The sequence below is a fragment of the Cetorhinus maximus genome, chromosome 8 (genome assembly GCF_964194155.1).
Source record: "Cetorhinus maximus chromosome 8, sCetMax3.hap1.1, whole genome shotgun sequence".
NCBI lineage: Eukaryota > Metazoa > Chordata > Chondrichthyes > Lamniformes > Cetorhinidae > Cetorhinus > Cetorhinus maximus.
In genome coordinates this window covers 34,915,806-34,939,301 of record NC_135886.1, presented here as the reverse complement: position 1 = coordinate 34,939,301, position 23,496 = coordinate 34,915,806, and the positions used below count along the sequence as shown (strand labels likewise).

The 23,496-nt window shown below is 40.1% G+C and overlaps 1 protein-coding gene across 2 annotated transcripts in view; it reads left to right on the top strand.

Annotated features, from left to right (window-relative positions):
• lgr6 (leucine-rich repeat containing G protein-coupled receptor 6) overlaps nt 1-23,496 on the top strand; it is a 272,548-nt gene that overhangs the window by 122,309 nt on the left and 126,743 nt on the right. The window contains exons 1-2 of one of the 2 annotated variants that reach the window (XM_078546678.1): nt 13,611-13,740; nt 20,085-20,156. In XM_078546678.1, the coding sequence (XP_078402804.1) occupies nt 13,667-13,740; nt 20,085-20,156 (146 nt within the window). In that variant the 5' untranslated portion in view covers nt 13,611-13,666. Of the gene's footprint in view, nt 1-13,610; nt 13,741-20,084; nt 20,157-23,496 lie in introns of those variants that run through there. The other variant, XM_078546677.1, reaches the window with a different exon arrangement.

Here is a 23,496-nt window from a genome sequence, read left to right as displayed (position 1 = left end):
TGCTCAGCAACTAACTAAACCACTTCTTTATTTAATGATCACCAGTTTCTTGAAAGTTTCCCTTTGCATATTCTGCTTGTTCTTCTGTCTTTTAGTGTGCCTAGTCAGGACAGTAGATGGCCAGGCTGGAGGTTCTTGGTTTCTGATACCAGCATTGCTCCATCGATTGTCCGAGGGGAACAGCGCTCCTAATGAAATTGCCAAATTATCTTTTAATGTGATGCCACATGCTGTTGGCCATCAGCAGATGGGCGCCAGCACAACTGAAACCCATCATAACTGAAATGTGAAGCAAGCTCACTAAGTGCATTACTGCTGCATGATTATGCAAAATTTTTAAAGAGCCTGATCCCTTTTCCTGCCATTGTAACTTTAGAAAATTAAATCCACTATTGCTTTATTATGAATTCATGTAACTAATTTCCTCTCATCATCTTTTGTTACATTTTATTTGTGTCTCCTATCTTTCTGATAGATCAGTTAGCACAAAGACTTAATGGCAAAATGATTCTTGCTTCAATGAATTTGAGTTTGGAAAGTTTAAGCATTTTTAAGGACATTCTTTACTCTGAGGGAAGGCAATGATAGCATCACTTATGTATGACTTCAATTCATCAATCTCAAGTATAAGCAGACTGAGATAATGACTGAGTTTGTCTAGTACTTTACAAAACAATTTAAAGGCTGCTTTAAATTGGGTTTTGAAATGTAATCATTGTTACTTGTCCTATCTGGCTTGCCATAGTCATGTGACCCCTGCCATGAAGGACTCCCTGCAGGCAACCATAATACAAGCAGTTCAATAAAGAGATGACACTAAGAAACACTGTAGTCTTTGAACTCATAACATAGCGTCAGAAGTGGAGCTGAGATTTAGTTTTGATAACCCAAAAAAGTTGGAGAGAAGCAAAAGCTAATGAAAAAGGAACACAAATATTCAGACACGCTAAAACCCACTGAAAAAAGCCACTGATCAGGAAAAACAAACATAAACCGAAGGCTGCAAGTGAAACACTGGGTGAGTCAAAATGGCTGTAAATTTTCCTCTCCTCACTCCTGTGGAAGTGAAAGGTGATATGCAGCAGAATAACAGTTTTTCCACTTGTAATAGCAAAACTACGAGATTGCAACAGATTTAATTAACAAGCCAGAGCCAATATGAGGAGCAACACTTTTAACACGGCTGGGTCTGGATTGCTACAAATTGTATTCCAACCAAAATCTCTCCAACAAACAGAAAAAGCATACAGCAGAAGTCTTCAAAACCTTGAAGGCACACTTTCCCAAGAGAACCATAAGTTATGAACATCATGTATTCAACACTAGGGCTCAAGGTGAAAAATAATCCATAGATCAGTATGTGACTGCAGTAACACAGTTCGCAGAATCCTGTGAATTTGGGCAACTGAAAGATGATCTCATTAAAGATAGGGTTGTCTTAGTCATAAAGATCTGACAGTGAGAGCAATTCTACTGAGAGAAGGGAAACTTACTCTCAAGAAGGTGAAAGACTTGTGCAGAAGTTCAGAGGTTATAAAATATCAGCCAGAGCATATATATGGCAGAACAGACCAGTGGTTGCATTATTCTGATGGACATTCCAGGTTGAAAGAGAAGAACAATCATGGACAAAGGGCAGGATGCAAATATTGCAGAGTTCATCACACAAAGGAAAAGACTTGCCCAACGTGAGGAAAGCAATGTTTTAACTTCAAGAAGCTGAATAGTTTTGCACACAAGTGTGTGGCTAAAAAGAAGCAAAACAAGCCTATACAGATGGCCACTGGTGAGATACCAGCTGAAGATTCTGACAAATCACTATGCAACAGGCTGGGTCCGTCACATCTATAGGCGTTAAATAGTTTGTTACTGTTAGAATGATCAAGTGAACGTGAAGTGTCAGATAGATACTGGTGCGTCATGCAACAGCATGACCTTCACTGACCTGTGCAAAGTGGCTCAACATGGCGATGCAAAAAATGAAAATAAGGCTGAGGCTATACGGTGGCACGATACTCATACCAAGAGGACAAATTAACCTGAGAGCCCAGTGCAATGGCAAGAATGAAAATCTGGAGCTCCAGATCATAGATGATAAGCAAAAGTCACTCATCTCAGCTGGAGCAAGTCTAAAGTTGGACTGGTAATCCTAAGCATGCTAAAAGAGATTTACAACATGTCACAGCACACAAAATCATTGACCGCTGAACAGATCCTGGAGGAGTACAAAGATGTTTTTACAGGGTTTGGATGTTTACCTGGTGAATATCATCTCAAAGTAGATGAGAATATAAGACCAATTCTGCATCTGCTGAGAAGAGCTCCAGCTCCCTTCAAGCCAAGCCTAAAAAACAAAACAGAAGAGAGAGAAAAGAAAGTAATCAGGAAAGTGAAAACTCCTACATGCTGAATTAGCAGCATGGTAGCAGTGAAACAACCTGGAAAGTTGTGAATATGCTTAAGACCCAAAGGATCTAAATGAAGTGCTGAGGAGATCTCACTAGCCCATGCCAACCATCGAAGGAATTTTGCCACAACTTTCCAGTAACCGTCTTTGGCATCTAGGGTAGTAAAGGTCTTTGCCTTGGCAACTGAAGCTGGATGAAAGCAGCAGCTTTCTAACTACATTCTGGACGCCGTTTGGGAGCTATAGATGGCATGCCATTTGGCATTTCCATGGTTCCAGAAGACTATCAACTCAGCCAGCATGAGATAGTCAGTGATCTTCCTGGAGTGGAATTCATAGTGGATGATCTGCTTGTCTGTGGATGTGGAGACACAATGGAAGAAGCCATAGCTGACTGCGGTCAGAATCCAGTGACACTGCTCAAATGTGCTTGCAAGATTAACCTGAGGCTAAACAAGAAAAAATTGCAATTGAAGATGCCTGAAGTCAAGTACATAGGTCATGTACTGACAGCAAAAGGTCTTCGCCTGGATCCTGATAAGGTGAGACCTATAGCAGCAATGCAGCAACCAACAGATGTGAAAGCAGTACAATGATTTGCTGGATTAGCTATCTAGCAAAATTTTTGCCCAATTTGTCATCGGAGTGTGAACCATTGTATAAGCTCACCGTCAAGGATGTGCAGTGGTATTGTGGCACAGAACAAGAAGCAGCATTCACTAAAATCTAGGAACAAGTGACAACAACACCAGTGCTGAAGTACTATGACTTCAATGATGAAGTCACCTTGCAGTGTGAAACCAGCAAGACAGGTCTTGGAGCAACCCTAATGCAGCAAGGACAATCAGTCGCATTTGCATCCAGGGCACTAACGCAAATGGAATGACACTATGCTCAGATCGGGAAAGAGTGCCTGGCTATTGTTCTTGCTTGTGAGTATTTTCATTAATAACTGCTTGGAAGAGACGAAGTAACAGTGTAGTCCAACCACAAGCCACTTCAAAGCATTTTTCTCAAACTGCTACTATCTGCTCCAAAGCGTATGCAAACAATGTTACTTAATTTACAGAAATATCATCTGGATGTGACATACAAGCAAGGGACAGAAATGTACATTGCTAACATGCTGTCGAGAGCACCACTCCCTAAGAAGAATGTTGAGGAGCTACAACAGAAAGTGAAATCTTCCAGATTAAACTGCAATTGCTTTTCAAGTTTAGCTTCTATTTGGTTGCATCTTTGTCCAATTCTATACAAATAAAGAATTTTTAAAATTAAAAACTGTTCATCTTTCCTGAAGTACATTTGATTACACTTCAACATGTTTGCCTTGCTTGGGACTAAAATTAAATAGTTCAGTTTGTATATGCATGTGTGTGTAGGCAAATGTTAGGATCTCATTGTAAAGAGAAAAAAAATAGTTTCAAGATACGTGATCCACTAAAAGTAATGTGCTTAATTTCCTGAAACAAAATTAAGTAACATGAAGGCAAAGGTGGAATCTGTCCATTCAGTTGGGTACAGGTGAATTTAAGTACATTCCTGCTCATTGGATAGTGGTATTGTTGTCAATAAAAATGTTTCATTAAGATTTTGTGCTCTTGTTAGCAGTTAAGTCTTGAAGCTATATGGCTGAAACACCAAAGCCCAGCCTAGATTACCTCCTTGCTCACCACACAAAGACTAATCAGAGCAGAATTCTCTCGGTGCCTGTTCCATTGTCAGCGACAGATGCAAATGAATGAATTTATGCAGAAGAGGGATGCTGAAACAAAATAATAGCCTCCACATTACTGCAATACAGAGACATATGGAAGAAATCAAGAAACTATATTAATTCCCATTAGTCAGAACGGGTCTGTTTAAATAATTAGTAACATGTCCCATTCAATTTGATGCTACAGAGTGATGCTTTTTATGACTTGCCCACAGTCAAGCACTTTGTCCCCCTTTTCAAGGGCAGACTGTTTATATGGGGCATGCTGGTCAGAAAGATCAAATTAGCAAGCATTTCACTTTGTATTGTTTACATTAGTGGCAGATTTCAAAAAGGTTTCCCTAATTGGATGCACATTGCAGCAAGCAGAGTGTGGTTGGATGGCGACAAACCACTTGAAAACTCAACTTCTCCTCCTAAGTTAAAAATACAATTCAGGCTGAAAAATCTATAACCGGGTTTAAGTTGAGGTTGAATGAAAAAATAAAATACGACAATGGTGTGCATTTTTGGTTAACACCATAATCATTATAATGGCAGTTTGTGGCATCTGCTCATTACTGCTGAATGTGCTTTACACGGACAGTACCAAAAACCATTTGCGATCATCACTGCCCATTCATCATGTCCTGTAGACCAGGAGTACACACCCAGTTTTGGTTGAAGGCTACAACCCTAGCAAGTGACATGTTTGAACGATTATAAAAATCCTTTACATTTCATAGAATCATTGAAGAATATTGACAACACAGATGAAGGCTTTCTACAAGACCAACTCAGCTAGTCCCACTCTTCCAGCTTTTCACTGTAGCCCTGCAAATTTTTTTCTCCAATTATCCAACCGGAATTATCCAATTCTCTTTTAAAAGCCATGACTGAATCTGACTCTATCACACTTGCATGCAGTATATTTCAGATCGTACCACGCACTGTGTAAAAAAAAAAGTTATTCCTCATGTCGCCTTTGCTCTTTTGCCATTCAACTTTGAAATTAGTGTTCTCTGGTTCCTGACCCTTCTGTTAATGTTTGTTTTTTTTTAAATAATGTCTGTGAATTCAGGCCTACCTGAAGCACTAGGCTTGTTGGGTGTCACAGGTAGAACCAGGAAGGAGCAAAATTACCCACCTCACCTGAAACCATAGAAAAGCCAACTGTGGAATCGAGCACAAGGTTTCCACCTTAACGAGCATAAAACAGCTCAAAAACTTTTCATAGCCCTATAGAATAATACAGCTCAAAATAAGATCATTCAGACCATCAAGTCTGCAAGCACATTCAGAGAGCAATCTAGTTAGTCCCACTTCCCTGGTTTTACCATATATTCATGCAATTCTTTTTTCTTAAAATATTTATCAAATTCCTTTTTGAAGTCTACCATTGAATCAGTATCCACCCTATTAGGCAATGCATTTCAAATCCTAACCGCTTGTCATGTAAAAAAGATTTTCTTCTTGACCCCTTTGGTTCTTTTGTAATCACCTTTTAATCTGTGTCCTCTGGTTAGTGATCTTTCAATTATTAGAAACAGTTGGTCTTTATTTACTCTAATTAAAGCCTTCATGATTTTCCAATGCATTTATCAAATGTCCTCTTAGCTTTCTTTGCTCCAGCCTATCCACATAGCTGTAATTCCTTATCCCTCAAACCAAGGTCACACATTTTGATATATGTAAAAAACACATATAAGGTCTGTTAGAGTTCTACAATTTTTATTGTGTTAACACTGCAGCAGTTATATTGATATTATAATGGTAATGAATTCATATATTTCAACCTCATTAGTAACCCATTTAAAATGTTGGTGGCAAAATGCAGTTTAGTCAACTCCCCTAGGCAAGCTTTTCCAGTCAATAGCTGAGTTATATCAATCCCATATTCAATCCTAAATTGTTGCTTAACTGATCTGAACTGGGATTATGATATAATTGGTCTTTGGGCTCCTTGGTTAAAGAAAAGAAAATCAGCCAAGAGATTGACTTTTGATCATAATATTGCTGGAAAGGATCACTCATGGTGGTCAATTGGCTGCAATACTGGAGGGCATGCAACCATGTAACAGCAAGGAGTTGACTCATTCAGAAAATAACTTGTATTTATATAGCACCTTTCATGACCTCTGGTAGTCCCAAAGCTCTTTATAACCAATGAAAAATGTAGCCACTGTTGTAATGTGGAGAACATAGTAGCCAATTTATGCATAGCAAGATCTCCCACAAACAGTAATAAGGTGGTAACCAAATAATCTGTTTAACTAATGTTTTTTGAGGGATAAACCTTGGGGAAGTTCGGGGGAGAAGGGAGAAAGAAATGATTTTGGTATAACCTTGCCAGTGGATTCAACCTTCACAATGTCCTTCCTTCACAATCCAACAGATGCTAAAAGGACGCTTGAGAACAATAATTCATTTACAGGTCATGCTCCTTTCCCTGCAAGTGTGGCATTGACCGAAAATGCCGGTGGAAGGATCTTTGGCACCGAATGAAATGGTAGCAACAATACTTAAAAGTACTTTTAACACACAAATTGGTCGACAGTGTCAATAAGCTATCAATAGCATAAAATGGATACACACAGAACCTTTTACTGAAAACACAGACATATAAAATTTGTTAACAAAAACACCTGGCACATCTGAGATCTGCCAAAGTACATAAAACTATTAATGAGCGGTTAAACACACACCTGGTAACTGTTAAAAGACTAATCATGCATTAAAAGTCTATGAAAGAAAATAATTATTTTGAACAGTTTATTGCCACTTATAAAAGTTTATTTAAAACATATCAAATCTGGAATAAACATTTTTCTAAATTAAAGTTTCTTTACTTCCTCTTTCAATATCTTCCCTCTCTTTTTCTCACTCCCTCTCTCTCTATAAAGTATCTCTACTGTTTAACTGGTCTGTATCCATGAACAATATACAGCAAAACTTTTGTTATCCGGCATGGTCCGAGAATGGGTTGTGCTGGTTAATCAAAAATGCCGGTTAGTGAAGAGTTACATTACTCCAGGTACAAGACAAGATGCTGTTCTGTCTTTGAATGGTTGAGTGGAGAGCGGTTAGCAGCTGGGCAGTCAAAGGCCCCAGCGCAGCATTTGCAGTGAAGCCAGAACCAAACAGAACACCACCAACTGAAGGCCAAACTAAATAAACTCTCACTGGTTTACAGCTCTGAGCGCGATACCCAGATAATCGCTCCATAAGGTTGCCAACTGTGATTAAATGTACTCTTGGAAATTTCATCACATGTCTTGCCCCCACACTTTAGCCATTAGTCAGACAACACATCCATCCTTGTGGTATACAGCCTTCCTACACTAATTGGAAAGCAAAAAGACTCATTACGCAATTGGATGATGCTCAACTGTCAGCCAAACAGCCTTTTTATTCCCATTTTCAATATTTTTACATCTGGTAAAGAGAAATGTTCGAAGATTTTTTTTTAAACTACTTTTTTAATCTCCCTAAGATTTTTCTCCAGGATTGCACACAGTAGTGTTGTGGAGATTGATCTTCAATTCCCGGAGACTCCAGTCTAATCTTGGAGGGTTGACAACCCTATCACTCCAAGTAGATTGGAGAGTACAATGAAATGTGAACAAATGCACTCAATAAATTACAAGAGATATGTTCTTTTATTGTGCCCAGTCTGCCCAGGGATCAGAAATTTCCGTCAAATGGCAGATTTCTGACATTGGGATTTCAGAAACCCACCATTTGATTCTTTGGGTGGAATCTTCCGATCTGGAGTCTAAGTGTGGTGGCAGTGGGAAAGCCGGCGTGATTCCTGCTGAGTGGCAGGATGGCTGAACCTGTGCGATCTTCCACTGTTCAGCTCATTAGGTTTGCATCTGTGAGGCGCTCAGTGACTTCCAGCCCACCCTACCACTACCTCCTGGGGTTGAATGTCCTGGAACCATATTTAAAGGGCACCTGGACAGACATTCACAAATTTGCAGGCCAGGAGCTCCAGAATACTCCTCCAGAGGCCTTGCGGTCACAGATCACCTGGAGAAACTGGCAGATGTAAGCAACCTCATCCCGGGACATAGGAGGGTGCCTCCAGCATTGCCTTTCACTCATTTTTAGATAACAGCACCACCGGCAATACACTAATGGTCGGCCAATGCTCGCCGTTGTAGTGGACCATGTTCACCAGCATCTTGACCTAGTAGAGGCCCCACTGCCTCTTACTGTTCAGGTTCTTGCTCCTCCTGGCCCTGTGCCAACCTGCAATGGGCCCTCCTTCTCCTCATCTGCGTGAGAGCCATTACCAAGGTAGGGTTGCCTGCAGCTTGCATCATTGATACCTCAGTGGACGTGTGAACAAATTGAAGTGATATATTGAGTGGGTATGTCCTTTACAAGTTTCCCTCCATCTCAAAGGCAGCAGGCAAGTGCTAAGCCCTTCACCTGGCCTCTGTCTAGGCATGCCAACTCCACCCCACCCCTTCCAGAAGAAAGACATTGTAGAGGACCAGAGGTGGGTGTTCCTCCTGTTCATTCATTACTGAGCATGGAGACATTGCCTCAGCAACACAGAAAGACTAACCAAATGAGTCCTTATCAGCCATGGTTATTCACCTGGGGGAATGGAGGTTTGGAGTCGCAGTTCGGCTGACGTCCACCTTGGAGGCATCCATTTCCCTCACTGCGGCAGATGGTAAATGGCACAGAATGAATGGCAGCTCCACACCTTGCTGGGATCTCAATGTCATGAGACCCATGAGTCAGGAACAAACCTGCTACCAAGTAAGCTTCACCATAGAGAAGAGAACACAACTGAGCATGGTTCACATCCAGTTGCTTCATAATTATTAGGGTGACCCTTTAGTTGGCCACATATACTGACCTTGAACTCCATCACCCGAAAAGACCCTCCTCCCACTCCGCAGGATTTCGCTGTCTGACTAACTGTGTGGTCAAGGTCAGATTTTAAACATGGTGCGCGTCACATTCCAGACTCGATCCACCACCTTCTACCCTTCCTCTGTCACCCACCAACTTCCCTCCATCACCCTTGACCCACCCAATATCACCACTCTTCTCCCCTCTGTCACTTTTGATCCTCCCTCCTGTTACCCTGGACCCTATCACGACCCACCTCCACACGCCTTCCCTCGCCACAGAGCCAAAATCTGTCACCATCCCCATGCCCATCCTGACCCTGCCCTGCTATTATCCCCCTCCGTGACCACTCCGCCACCATGAGACCTTCACTTACCAAACTCTCACCCTTGGACCTGCCAGTCACTGCATCCCACCCTCCCATCTAACCATGACTGACTGTTCCATCCTATCACCAGTAACCTGAGTTTACCCACCCCAGGACCTCACCATCAACACCACTGACCCCACCGCTCCTTCCCCCATGTAGCCTGCCTCCCGTGCCCAGCCTTGGCACAGCTTCTGCTACTGGCACTTGATATGACTGAAGTTATGTGAGGACCCAAGAAGGCAAGAGCAGCATCTACTGACCTCAAAGTCGTGGAAGAGTGAAACTCGCCAGGTGCACATCACTTATATACCATCGTTCTAAATTCTCGCTGAGAGGAAGTTAATTTGGAGGGCGAAATTAATTCCGGTGAGAAGGCCTTTTAATGAGCATGCATGCGATGCTAATACATGCAAATTGAGTTCTCGACATTGTTCAGCGGGAAACTCGACCCGCCTTTTACCTGCCTTGAAAGTCAGGGGGAACAAATTTCACACAGTTCATCACACCGTCGGGAAACAGATTTTTTTGCCTCCGGCCAAATTAAGTGCCCCAGCCGACTACGATTCCAGCTGCTGGCGGGACTGGAAGATTCTGTCCTTCGTTTCCAACCTTCAGGCCGGCTATATAAGAAAATGAGCTGTCAGTTTCACTCCGAGGGGGTAACTGCTGCTTCCAACCTTTGGGCAGCTTCGTGAGTTTATGGTTGACTTTTTTTTTTAAAAGCTGGAACTGGCGTGGATTGGGGGATTTCAGAAATTCCAGTTAATAAAGCATTCTGGTTGTTGCAGTGCTGGATAACATAAAGTTTACTGTGCCTAGTAATCTTTAGTGAAGTGTGAATATTCCATTGTTGTGCTGTTTAAGTATACCTTGAGGTCATATACTACAATATGTTAGGTTTGATTATACTTCCTATTGTGCACTATAGAACAGATTCTCATCAACAGAGGCAAGGTTGGTTTTTACAAAATATCTGGTTAAATTAGGCACACATTTAATAGGTATTCATTTAAAAGGAAGTAGGCTATATGAATTGGGACTCACCAAATTAGATTAATCCCTTGTCAAAGGTGATGACAAAAGCTTGCAGACAATAATACTTGCTCTCAAATCGTCTGGATTGGCAAATAACAGGTTGTAGATAGTTGTGGTCAGACACAGTGGAAGTTAAACAAAATAAAACAATTATTAATGAAAGCTTGAAAGAGCTTTTCTCTCATGTTTTCAAAATATATATAATTCAATATGTCAAGGCAGAGATTATCACTTCACTGTTGCTGGGTCAAAACCCTGGAACTCCCTCCCTAACAACACTGTGGGTGTGCCTACACCACAAGGACTGCAGTGGTTCAAGAAGGCAGCTCACTACTACCTTCTCAAGGGCAACTAGGGATGGGCAATAAATGCTGTCCCAGCCAGTGAAGCCCACATCCTGTGAAGCAATATTAAAAAAAAATCTGCAGAGGTCAGTCTCCTTTCGGAATGAAAAGCCTTTTGGGTGTGGCACTGATACATTGCCAAGCAGCAAGGTGGTACTCCAACAGTGCGACAGACACTGCTCAGCCCTTGGAGTCTCCATTTTATTTCTACATCCTATGAAGTAGTGTTCGCTTCATCATCCTTAGAAGGATGAAAGACTATGGGAATCCTACTGAGATTTATTTTTTTCTGGCGCCAAATACAGTGCTCAACCAACTAAGCTGAAGAAAGCAAGTCCAAATTTAGATCATTTAACTGGATAAGATGGGTACAAAATATGGCCACACCATGAAGTGGAGTATTTGGTAAAGTAGAATGTCAATAATTTTAATGCCGAGTGGGATGCAAAATGAACATTTAAAAAATCTCACAGTACAACACAACTCAAATTATATGATGATGGGGGCGGGGGGGGGGGAGGGGGGGCAGTTTCTGCAAATTGAGTTTTACAATCTGGAAAGCTTAATCTGAAATTTTAGGCAGAAAACAATTTGTCAGCCTGTCTCAGCAATCAGTGAACACCTCACATCCATTGTGCCGGTAATTCCCTAGTTTCGATGCCCTTCAGGGGTTATCTGGCATAGGCCTCTGGTCATGAGTACAGGGCAATTTTAAAAAAATGGACAGAAGGACACTCAGGATTTTTTTTTCATTAGAAGGTGCTTTCAGACCAGGCATTAAACCATCAAAAGTATTTAATTGTCACCAGGTAATGGAAGCATTTGTCAGGATCGTCAGTCAATGTGGAAACAAGCAGTTGCTGATAGCAGCTCTCTTCTCTAGATTGGATGCCCTTCTGGATATTGAGTCTCAGATTGTCTGAAAATATAATAAAAACAAAATGAGCACAAAAAAAGAAAGGTCAAAGCTAAAAGCAAAATACTGCGGATGCTGGAAATCTGAAACAAAAATAAGGAATATCAGCATGCCATCACTAGAAGGGATGTTTGTCATGTGATCCAGTCTCAGTTTCACTTTGACCTGTGAGCAGAACACAGCACACACAGCTCTGCTGCTGATGTCTTCAAGCTATCTACCTTTGTATAAATGTTCTTATGTGACTAGTCTAAATAACTTAATCCACAACATGTTTACCCAATCCCTTCTGAGCGATTGGAGACTTTATATCATCATGAAAATGCAACAGCTGATAAGACCAGCAGTTGTTGCCAACCCAAATTGCTCTTAAACTGGGTGGCTTGCTAGGCCATTTCAGAGGGCAGTTAAGAGTCAACCACATTGCTGTGGGTCTGGAATCACATGAAGGCCAGACCAGGTCAGAATAGCAGCTTTCCTATTCTAGAGGACATGAGTTAGCCAGGTGGATTTTTACAACAGTCAATGATCATTGTCATGGTCACCATTACTGAGACTAGCTTTCAATTCCAGATTTATTGATTGAATTCCAGCTCCACCAGCTGTCATGATGGGATTTGAACCACTGTCCCCAGGTCATTAGCCTGGGCCTCTGGATTACTAGTCGACTGATATTATCACTGTGCCACCACATCCCCATTGGTGTTGAGAGAGCAGTACCAAGGGTATCACTATCATAGCAAGTAGATACTGGGCAGTGTAAACCTAGGGAGTTTGGAAGCTGCTTATGGGACTGACTGATGCCAGTGAACCTGAAAATGTATCTATGACAAACCATTAAAAACTGTAAAATTACATTCATTTATCAATACATTTTTCCAAGTAAAAATATTACATTACAGGAACATGCATCTTTCAATCTAAGCACAAAAGAAGCCACATGGGAAATCTAAACTTGAATTGAAATACAATTAGGATCTCAATATTTTGGAACATATATCCAAAGTTTGGATTTGGATTTCTTTTTACGTCAGTGAATTGGAGCAGAAAGAAAGCCAAGTGATATCAGAGCTAACACTTGAGTCGTCTCTATACTGATGTGAATGAATAAATGTTTGGCAAGGCTTGGTGAAGCCGGAATCAAACCTCAAAGTTCCTCCCTCTAGGTTATTACAATTTGACTTTCTCTTCTAAAAATTTGAGCTGGTGAATAAACAAAAATTCCATATAGGTAATCGAAAAAAATGTTGCATGTGGTTTAATGATAAAGATCCTTGTCCTCTAATTCTTTACCATTACCAATTTGATAACTGACTCCTTCATGCCAAAAGATGACCTTGTTTCATGCTTCCTATGAAATTAATTAGATTGTGCGACACACCCACTTTCCCCCCACCACCCTTCTACTTCAGTGCCTTCATTCTTCAACCAACCATTAAAAAGCTCCCTTTAACAGACAAAGTTTTATAACCTAGGCAGTCTGGGTCCTGCTGCAGTTCCCCAGAGATGTGATATTCAAGGAAAAATGGTTCCAAAGTTTATACAATTCCACAACTTTTTTTAACCGCAATTAAGAGCAAACTGCCACGTAGATATTTATTGGCCATTAAGGGCTCATTAAATGTAAGCTTTGGACAAACATTGAAGAATCTTTTAGATAAGATGCATTGTCCTTTATGACAAGTTAATTAGCTATACTTAATCCTTTCAATGTGGAATCTTAACCATGTGTATGAAGGGTCTGCTCTTTCCAAGTGCTTGTGCTTAATGTAAAATCTATTGAAAACAGCTGCTGAATTTTAGCTGTTTTCTGAGAAGAATCATCCACAAACAGGATCCTTGTGTTGTAAAATTGTGTGTAAAACCAAAATTTTAAAAATCCCAAACCTCAAGTGAACCCAATCTGCAAAAAGAATTTGGAGGCTGCTTTTGTAGTGAATGACAGTCCTTACCAACTAGGAAATTGTCTCTCAGCTTACACAGAAGGAAAAGAAAACTGAGGTACCCAATCAGTCTCCAGCAAACAATGAGTGAACGTCTGCAGGTAAATAACTCCAGGGACAGAAGTAAGGGAACAACACTGAACTCTTTGCTCAATAAGTAAGTGAGAGCAATACAGAATTCTGTCACTCTGCTCACTTTGCTAACTCCCTGGGATGTCAATTATCTTATTTGGCATGATATATTAGCAAAATGAATCAAATATTTTTGTTCATTAATATACTAATTTCATTTTTTTTTTGCAACACCTCTCAACACATAGTTGTGAAGTGGTATTATATGATCCTAGCTCCCATTTCATTTTAGATGCAAAGGTCTTTTACTGCGAATATTTATTCTGTAACTTGCTTAAGAGACTCCTGAAAATCACTCGGCTTATTGAGGTCACAATTTCTTTGTTGATCCTTTACTTAAATTGTAATGAGCAGAGGGGACAACTTACAGAACAAACTCCAAACCATTTTTGACCATAGGAACTGTGTAACAAGGAAAAGCATTTTAATTAACACTAAATCAGTAGGATTTTTTGAATTCATTATATTATTTAAAAATATCTCTGGTGCTTTGGGATTGGGAGCACATTGTTGAAGAGACTTGCTGTACTTGGACTTTAGCCAGCAATCTGCCCTCAGTTCTAAAACAGCACACTGTGCCGTAACTTTTATTAGTGTATTATCTCAGAGTTAAAGAACTCTGAAGTCATGTGGGTGACAATCTGATAGTTACATTTATTCAAACAATGCCAATGCCCATAGAACTAATAAATTAGGAAAAGTGTTAAATTAAATAAACATTGTAGAGTTTTACTGGTTAACAAATTGTCTTGTCCAATTGAAAATTTCCTTGGTAGTTATGCCTGTTCTTTCCTGCCATATTTTATTCATAAAATTGATCCCAGTTGCTCTTGTTGAAAACAAACACATGTGGTAATCAACTGCAGTTTCAAGTCTGTTTATTCGCTTCATTGAGTATTCATTTTCCATATAGACTAATTTTGCCAGTCTAAAATACGTATGCTCTGCTGAACACAACCATTGGCCATAAGATACTAAAACTACAATGAAGGAAACAATTTTGAAATTGTATTTTGAAAAAAAAATCACAATTTTACCTCATATTTATGATACACTGTAGTACCGAAGACAGAGCTTGTAGCATACAGGATGGTTGTTGGATTAGTTACTGGATAGTCAAGTCACATTATTGATTTCTGCTACTGTACAAAAGCTCTTTACAATAGCCTATACTATTTTTCTCAGGAACTGGTGTTAGCCTTGGTTCAGTGTCTGAGTCAAAAGGTTGTGGATTCAAATCTTACCCCAGAAACTTGAGCACATAATCCAGCTAACTCTTCAGTGCAGCATTGAGGAAGCACTGCACTGTCGGAGGTACCGTCTTTTGGATGAGATGTTAAATGGAGTTTCTGTAAGCCCTTGCAGATGGCTCAAAATATACCATTGGGTCTATTTCAAAGAAGAACAGGGGTGGTCTTCCAGGTGGCCTGGCCAATATTTAGCTCTCAACCAAAGTCATTAAAACAGATTACCTGGCTATTTTCTCATATTGCTGTTTGTGGGACCTTGCTGTGCACAGATTGACTGCCATATTTCCTATATTACAACAGTATCATTGCTTGTAAGGTGCTTTTGGACTTCAGTCAATCATGAAAGGCATGATATAAATGCAAGTTCTTTCTGTCTTTCTATTAAATATCATCAAAGTGAAGTGAGACCAAGATTCCTAAATAAAGAAGTGACATCACAGTATGTTAGTGTACATACTGTGAAATATTGGAGAGCACGGCTTCACTAAAGGAAAGGAGATAAATGTGTGCATTGCGCAGAATTATATTTAGCAAAGGAGGGATTGAGAAATGTATCCTTTTTTATCTCTGCCACCAGTTCCACACACATTTAAGATATATCTCGGAATAAAGTATTCTTATCCTCAAATGGCCTTATTTCTCCATTTGAAAGTAAATTGTCTCTAAAAGTTTTATGCTCTAAGTGCTAACCCCACCTCAGTTGGAGCCACTATTTTGCATTGCTTCCTAAGCTAGTGCCTAGTGAGATAAAACAGCTGGGCACTCACCCCAGTATCAATCATAATTCACTCAGTTATGAAAGTGATCTCTCAATCATTGGATTGCACTCATAGAAGTGTGGCTTTTGCACCTATTGTGATATACTTAAAGACTATGCTAGACAAATTGTCAATAAAAATATAGATTTATATTTTGAATCTCACCAACCCCATACTTACAGCTTAAAAAGCAAGTTGTGGTGTAAATATATTGTTCTATACTTATATTTTGAATTGTTAGTTGGTAGCCTACCAAGGTGAAAGATGCTGAGGAATGTGAAAGGAAACATTGCCTTTGAAGGCCTGTATCCTACATTGTTTTTAAGTAGCTAAAGGGGGCTATAAAAGCTGTATTTGGCTTCAATGTTTTTTATTGTACCATACCACTCAGAACGAAGCCATCTGGCCCATCATGCCTGGGCTGATTCTTAAAGAGCTATCCAATTAGTCCCACTCCACTACTCTTTCTATATAGCGCTGCAATTGTTTCCTTTCAGAGTATATATTTAATTTTCCTTTGAAAGTTAAAATTGAATCTACTTCCACCATTCTTTTAGCCAGTGTAGTCCAGATCATAAGAAGTCACTGCATATAACCATTTCTCCTCATTTCCACCCCACCCCATCCCCACCACAGTTCCTTCGTTAAATTTCTTAAACTTTTCGGACAGCCACGTTAGCAAATGAACCAAAGTATGCCCCAGTTGAAATCAACAACAACTCCCTGAAATAGAACAAAATAGAGAACTCAATCATTGCCAGCCCAGTGTTATACTTAAAGAATATTTCTTAACTTCTAAATGCACTTAAAAAAATGACATGAAGTATTATTTTCCAAAATGGTTTGCAATTGAAATTGAAACATTTTGTTCAGATAATGGAAAGTCCTGTTCTGTGTTTCCAGTACTTTACATGAAAGAAAATATGGGTTCCATTGTGCAGGAGGCCTCTAGAAGAAGATCATTTGTTGTTTTTTTGTAAGCTTTCAAGTGGAAAAGTATAACCAATGTTACACAATATATCATTTATAGTTGATCCCAGTCACCAATTTGTCACAAATTTGGTCAATAGTTAATCTTTAGGAACTTCATCGGACTTCGACATTGTCACATGATTCTGGAATGCAGCAGGAGAACTGTCATTATACACAATGGACAAATCATGTTTATAGCCCATGAAAAACACAGAACTTTGATAGAACTGTAGATCATTTTGGGAAAAAAAACAGAAAGTAGGATATGAAATTTGTGCTCCTTTAGTGCTCATGTGTGCCTGACTTGGAAAAGTCCAGAAGGACCATGTGAATTTGAGATTAATGAACACACATTAGTAAGGATCTGAGAATACTTGGAAACACTGATGGCTAAATCTAATAGCCATGGTGGTGGCCTCGTCACCAGACGGAAAGCTAGAGGTAAACCCGCCATAACCATTTTCAGAAACACCCCGATAGAATTCAGTGGCAATCAGGCAGTTAACTGGCACCTTTAAGGATGGAGGTCCCACCTGCAAGAGCTGCGGGCCAATTGGTGGCCTTTGCTTGTACTGCAGTAGGTCTGGACCAGCCAGGATGGAAGAGTCCCTGGCATCAGGGGAGAGCTTGTTGGGTTGGTCCAGGTGAGTCAGGCAGGCCCCTGCGAGAGGAAGTGGGCAGGATTGGTCATGAGGGCGGATGGGAGGTCTTTCAGCCAAGGCAGCCCTTCATGTACCCATAGGGTGCCCAATCAGGAGGGCAACCCTCCAACATGGCTCACAGGGAGCCCACCAGCTTTAACTAGGTGGCTTTCCCATATGGCATTACCTCCTCTCCCCCCCGCACCCCCACCAACCCCCAGAATACCAGCAACAGCAAGCTGAGGCCCACTAAATGGCCAATTAAGGGCCTCAATTGGTCTCCAGGCAGGAAGGCCATCCTTGACATTCCCTGCCCCTGACTTAATCGTGTAAGATGACGGGTAGTTCACCCCCCCGCCACCCCCCCCCCCCACCCCGACCTTCCCCCTCCCAATTCTGCACTCTCGCTCCGCCTACCCACCACCCACCCACCTCCCCACCTCATATCCCAAGAGTGGAAAATAAACTGAATTGCATGGGGTGAGTTGCAAGTGCTGAGATGCAATATCTTTGGACATTTTATTTTGCATTTTTTCTACTTTTACATCAAATAAAAGACAGAGAAATAATTCCAAGTGTTGCAAAGAGTTAAGCCACTGTGAATTTATCCTCACTGGAGACTTGCCTAATTATTGTTCGTTGTTAGTGACGTGAAGTGGGAATTAAAGTTCTATGGTATTGTGGCCTACAGCAGTGCTGTTAATGAAAGTGACATGTTGGCATACATTGTTGAACAAATATTTCACTGTGTGACATAGAACAGCGAAGACAAATTATTCCTGATAGCCTTGAAATAAACAGTTTTTACAGGCGGGGTGAGAAGCAGATGAGAAAATCAACATAAAGCAGTGACTTTGACAAAATCTCTTGTGTTTTTTGTGATGGGAAGTCAGACAGTCAAATTTAGAGTGTAGTAGTTTTTTCCATATCATTTGGGTGAAGTGTGAAATCCTTTTTTACAGGACTTTTATTTTGTAGAAGCACAGAAGATAATATTCTGGCGTCAGTGCAATTTGAGCTATTATCAGAGCTGTTTTTAATTACCATTTTCTGGAAACTCTTTGGAGAAGAAACATATTTAAAGCAAGATGTTGCTATATGAATCTCTTTGTAATAACATGTCATCTGAAGAGAATCCCTTATGTTATTAAGATAAATGCCCATGATACCAGTCCTGTCTCTGCGTTCCTGTTGTTTTAATTAGAATTTGCAGATAAGCTCTCCTAATGAGCTAGTGGCTAAAGTATTGCCTGATGTGCTAAGCCATACAGAGTCGGAGGTCCCAGTTTTCATTCCCACCCTCTGTACTGAGTTAGCTGGCCTCAGTTGGTGCAGGGGTTGGGGCTCTACAATTAGCCTTACTCAAAGCACTGCATCTAGGTAGCTTAGTAACATCCGATTTGAATCATTTTCCAGCAAATTGAATGGGTGATCCTTTATATTACTCTAATCCTAATTCAGTGCATCTTTCTGGTTAAGTAGTCTGACTGATACATTTGGGAAACAGTCAACACATTTGTATGTGTTTTACTACTGCAGATATTAATTTAGCCTTTGGTTTGAATTCATAATTTTTTAATATGTTGCATTTACACGAATATTGTAACGTTGGAAGATGGAATCTCCATCCATTTCATTCCAGAGTGAGTCTGAGCCCTGACTCCTGGTTGACATTACTACTTCTTAGCATTGGCACGAATACTATAGTAGTGTACCTGAAGTTTTAAAATCTGAACATCTGCTCCCTTGGTTTAGTAGAAAGAGTTGACACTTTATCTACATTCCCCATAATTTTAAATACTGAAATCATGTCCATTCTTCAGTTTTGTTTCCATGCTGAAAGTAAGCTGAACTCTACCACAGCAACATGTCATTTCACAGTTGTCCTATTTGAACATTAGAATACAAGAAGTACAAGTCCTTTTGGTGCTTTGAATGTAGTGCAGTATGTGAATTTTAAGTTGTTCATTTTAGCACATTGAAAATGTTACTTTGAACATATTAGGATCTCCGTAGAGACAAATAACTTTTAAAAAGAGATATGAATTTCCCAAATAGAGTTGGTACCAGGACACTGCCCTGCTTTACCCCACTGCTGATCTTGAAAGCCTTCAATGATGCTCCATTGTAACTGATGAAACTGTCCATGTTCTGAACTTTATCTGAACTGTTAAGGTGATCTGTAGTAATTTAAATTAGTTCAGACTCGTACAATTGCTTTTTGGTTACAGAAACTCAAGAGATTGCAAAAGAGTAAAAACCCTTTCTTATTTTCATGGTGATATAACATTGAAGAAGAATTTACTGAGAGCTACATAAAAAGGGCATCTTCAGGAAAATATTGATTCAAGATGCTGTGCTTTTATAGAGTAGGCATTACATTTTAAGACACTGATTTAAAATTCCCTCACCTCACCAAAAATCAAATGTAATTTTTTTATAGTGGACCTCAAAATAAGTGAAGAAGATTTGGGGTTCTTTACTTCACCTGGGTATTCTAAAATGTCTCCAATCGTGAATAGGCATCAGTATTTATTAGTTATGTAATAGTATATATGTACTTTACATTTATCAAAATATTATGAAATTTTGTTGTAATCTGGTTAAGGTTAACTTGCAGCCTGTTCCTAGTATTGCATATCTGGCAATGCAAATTGTGTTTCCATTGCTATCAATTGGCTATTTTCATGGTGGATTGTTTTACCTAGAGTAATTCCACATGGCAATATGTTTTTGTTTCTCTTACAGTCGGCTGTCTGGAAATCACCTTGCACAGATCCCTATGCATGCTTTTGCTGGCCTCTACAATCTGAAAGTCCTGTAAGTATTAATAGTTCAGGTCACACCAAAACATGTATTACTATAAAGAGCACAAATATTCACATTTATCTTTTGAAATCTTCAGCCAGATTCAACCTTGAGGTGTTGAACGGAGGACAGAATTCAGTATCCATTGCAGTAGATCAGAGGACCATGCTAATATTTGCCTTTGTATATTCATATATCACGTTAAAGCATCTGAAAATGTTTTATGCAATGTTAGTTCTGAATTACACCTGCTGTTGTTATGTAAGCAAACTGTTTAATGTGAACAGAGTTAATAGTTTTTGGGCGGAACTTTCCAGCCCTGTGATGGCGGATTTGGGGCCAGAAAATATGCTGGGCCATTCAAATGTCCGTTGCCTCCAGCAAGACCAAAACATCCCGCTGGAGGAAGGGGCCAGAAAACTCCGGCCATTATAAATGTTATTAAGCAAAAGAATCAAGAAAAGTGTACTTGTGATGTGAGCTATGAATAAACCTTGTTGCATCAAACCTTTTATTACAGATATTATTATATTTTAACCAACTTTCACCTTGGTCACAGCTAAAACTCTTTATTGGACTTCTATCTAGTAAAATTAATCCTGTTAGGAGCTAATAATGTTGACCATGAAAAGTTTTAAAACAATGAAATAGCTACATAGGCGCTGGTGCCTGTGCGCCTAACAGTTGACACTACACTTCTTAGGGACAAGGGCAAAATATTTTTACATTGGAGTTCATGCCTTGTAGTAAGACTCTGTTTGAAAATGACATATTTCGATTAACACTTGGATCAGGATGTATAAGGATGTCCTTTGTTTTTCAAAACAAAGCAAGGTTGTGTTCTTTTAGTCAGTTAAACTGCAGATTATAGAGGTATGTAAGACATACCTTGACTTCGCTATTCACAGATCATTTGCGCAATTCAGCAGGTTGAACAATGAATGCTACAGAGCAGTTAAAGTCTCAATACTATAAAGATGTATACCACAGGCTAGTTTAACTCAATGACGCTGCAGCAGTGACATAAAAATTACGTTCAATAAAGCAAGATTTTGAAATATGTAGCAAAAATTGCACTCCTTCTCAACTCCAGGTCATCTTGTGCAGATCATAGATTTTTTTAAAATTCATTTATGGGATGTGGGTGCCGCTGGCTAGGCCAGCATCGATGGCCCATCCCTAATTGCCTTTGAGAAGGTGGTGGTGAGCTGCCTTCTTGAACCGCTGCAGTCCCTGTGGTGTAGGGCCACCCACTGTTAGGGAGGGAGTTCCAGGATTTTGACCCAGCAACAGTGAAGAACCAGCAATATATTTCCAAGTCAGGATGGTGAGTGGCTTGGACGGGAAATTCCAGGTGGTGGTGTTCCAATGGGCTGAATTTCCCCCCCCCCACCGTCACTCACTGTCGGTCCTGCTGTAATCAGTTTACAATTTTGTCCTTTGTCTTTGACACTTCTGGAGCCCATGTAGGGGCCTCAATAAAATTCCTGTCACCTCTTCAAGAATTCTATTGAGGCCTTAAAAGAAAGTAACATGTGGGATTTCTGGAGTAGCCCAGGAATCTATTCAGACATGGCCCATGGAAGGATGAGTACAGGGCTTATCCTCTTTTCCCTCTCTGCAACGTCGGTTGGAATTTGGGGCAGAATTTAAATGCGACAAAACACCAAACTTTGTTGATTAGCTAACCCCTCAAAAGGACCCAAATTCAGTTTCCATTTTCTAAGGCCCTCTAATGTTCTTCCAATATTAGGGATGTGAGAGTCATTAAAAGCTCATGTTCATTAAAAACTATTGAAAATATGCATCTATTCACTTTATGTTCATTGCAATGAGCAAAATTCCAGGTAATCTGAGAGGCTCCTCATTTTGTTTTGCAACTTTAATTCCTATTCTATGAATTTCCACTGCCTGAATCAATGTCAGAAAGGCCAGCCTCATGCTTCTGTAGTATATTAATAGGAAATGCCAATAATGTCGCTGGAGTCAGGCCATCAACTAGAAATTAATTCTACATTTCTTATATTGACTACATCTACAATTGTTTGAAAAGTACCTTTGATGTTATGTAAAATTGATGGGATGTTGGCAGTCTTGAAGCAATGGCTTTTATATTCTTTTGTTAAGTTACAGATTGGGCCTGGTTTCAAGCACATTTTGAAACGTCAGTCCATTATCAAATCATTGCACAAATCTAATTCCACTGAACCAACTTTGGATATTTAGGGACAATGTAAGCTCTTTTTGAAGAAGTTATTTGATGGTATGGCTGACCCAAATTTAACTGTGAGTCAGTTTTTGGAAAGTGATTTTCGAGGGTGGGCTAATTTTAACCTTTTCTACCTGATTGTACCTGACAGTATTAGGTCAGTTATCCATTTTACACCCTGTCTGAATTTACTCTCTATTTGCATCATTTCAGTTTAACTCAGTACAAAACTCATGCGGCAAAAAAGAGGCCCAAATAATTTTAACTTTCTGGGTCTTATTGAAATGCTGCTGGCCAACGTTCCACCTCTCTCAGGCAGAAGTTTGAGAGAAGTGGCAGAAACTTGCGTGACCTGGAGGTTACCCGCTGTGACCACGGAGCGGGGGGATCAGCTATCGGGCCCCATGGTGGAAGCACAATGGCGGCAGAGCAGGCTGAAGCTGTTCTGAGGAAAAGTAAAAAAGAAATGCAAACATCTTTTTGGCCCTCTTTGTCACTCACTCCCCTTCCTCATTGGGTTGGCTTGGTGGGAAGCTCACTGCTGCTTCTGGCTCAAACCACCTGATGAATATTCAAGTCACAATGGCATCATCAAGACTCAGCATGCACATGTTGAAAAGGTCCCAGCCTGTTTGGAGCAAGTGTCTTCAGTAATTAAAGTAGAAATTTTGTGACAGGTCAGCTCCCAGCTCCTCCTGGGCAAGTAAGTGACTGGGATGATTTTAACTGCCCACCCTCCTGATTTCTACGGGAGGGTAGTTTTACTTGATAGCGCCAACATTGTGAGTTCAGTCCCCAAGCTGGTTGAGCTAGTTTTTGGGATCTGCCTCTTCTCCTTGCCCCTTTGTGATATCACGGCAAAGAGATGTGTGGAGATCCATGATTAGTAATCCTCAGACACTGAGGACACTACATGGAGAGAGAGAGAGACCTTGTCTCTAGGCAATTAGTAATCTGCACTATTATTTTTAACATTAGCTTTTACATTTTTCATCTTATATCTTCAGTATTAATTTGAAAAAAGTATTTTCCAACAGCTTTACATAAAACAGAGCACATACAAGGGTGAGTAGTTTAGAGAAAGGACAGGAAATGTCTCCATATTATAATTTCCAGCTGTATGATCCTAGAAATCATTATAAA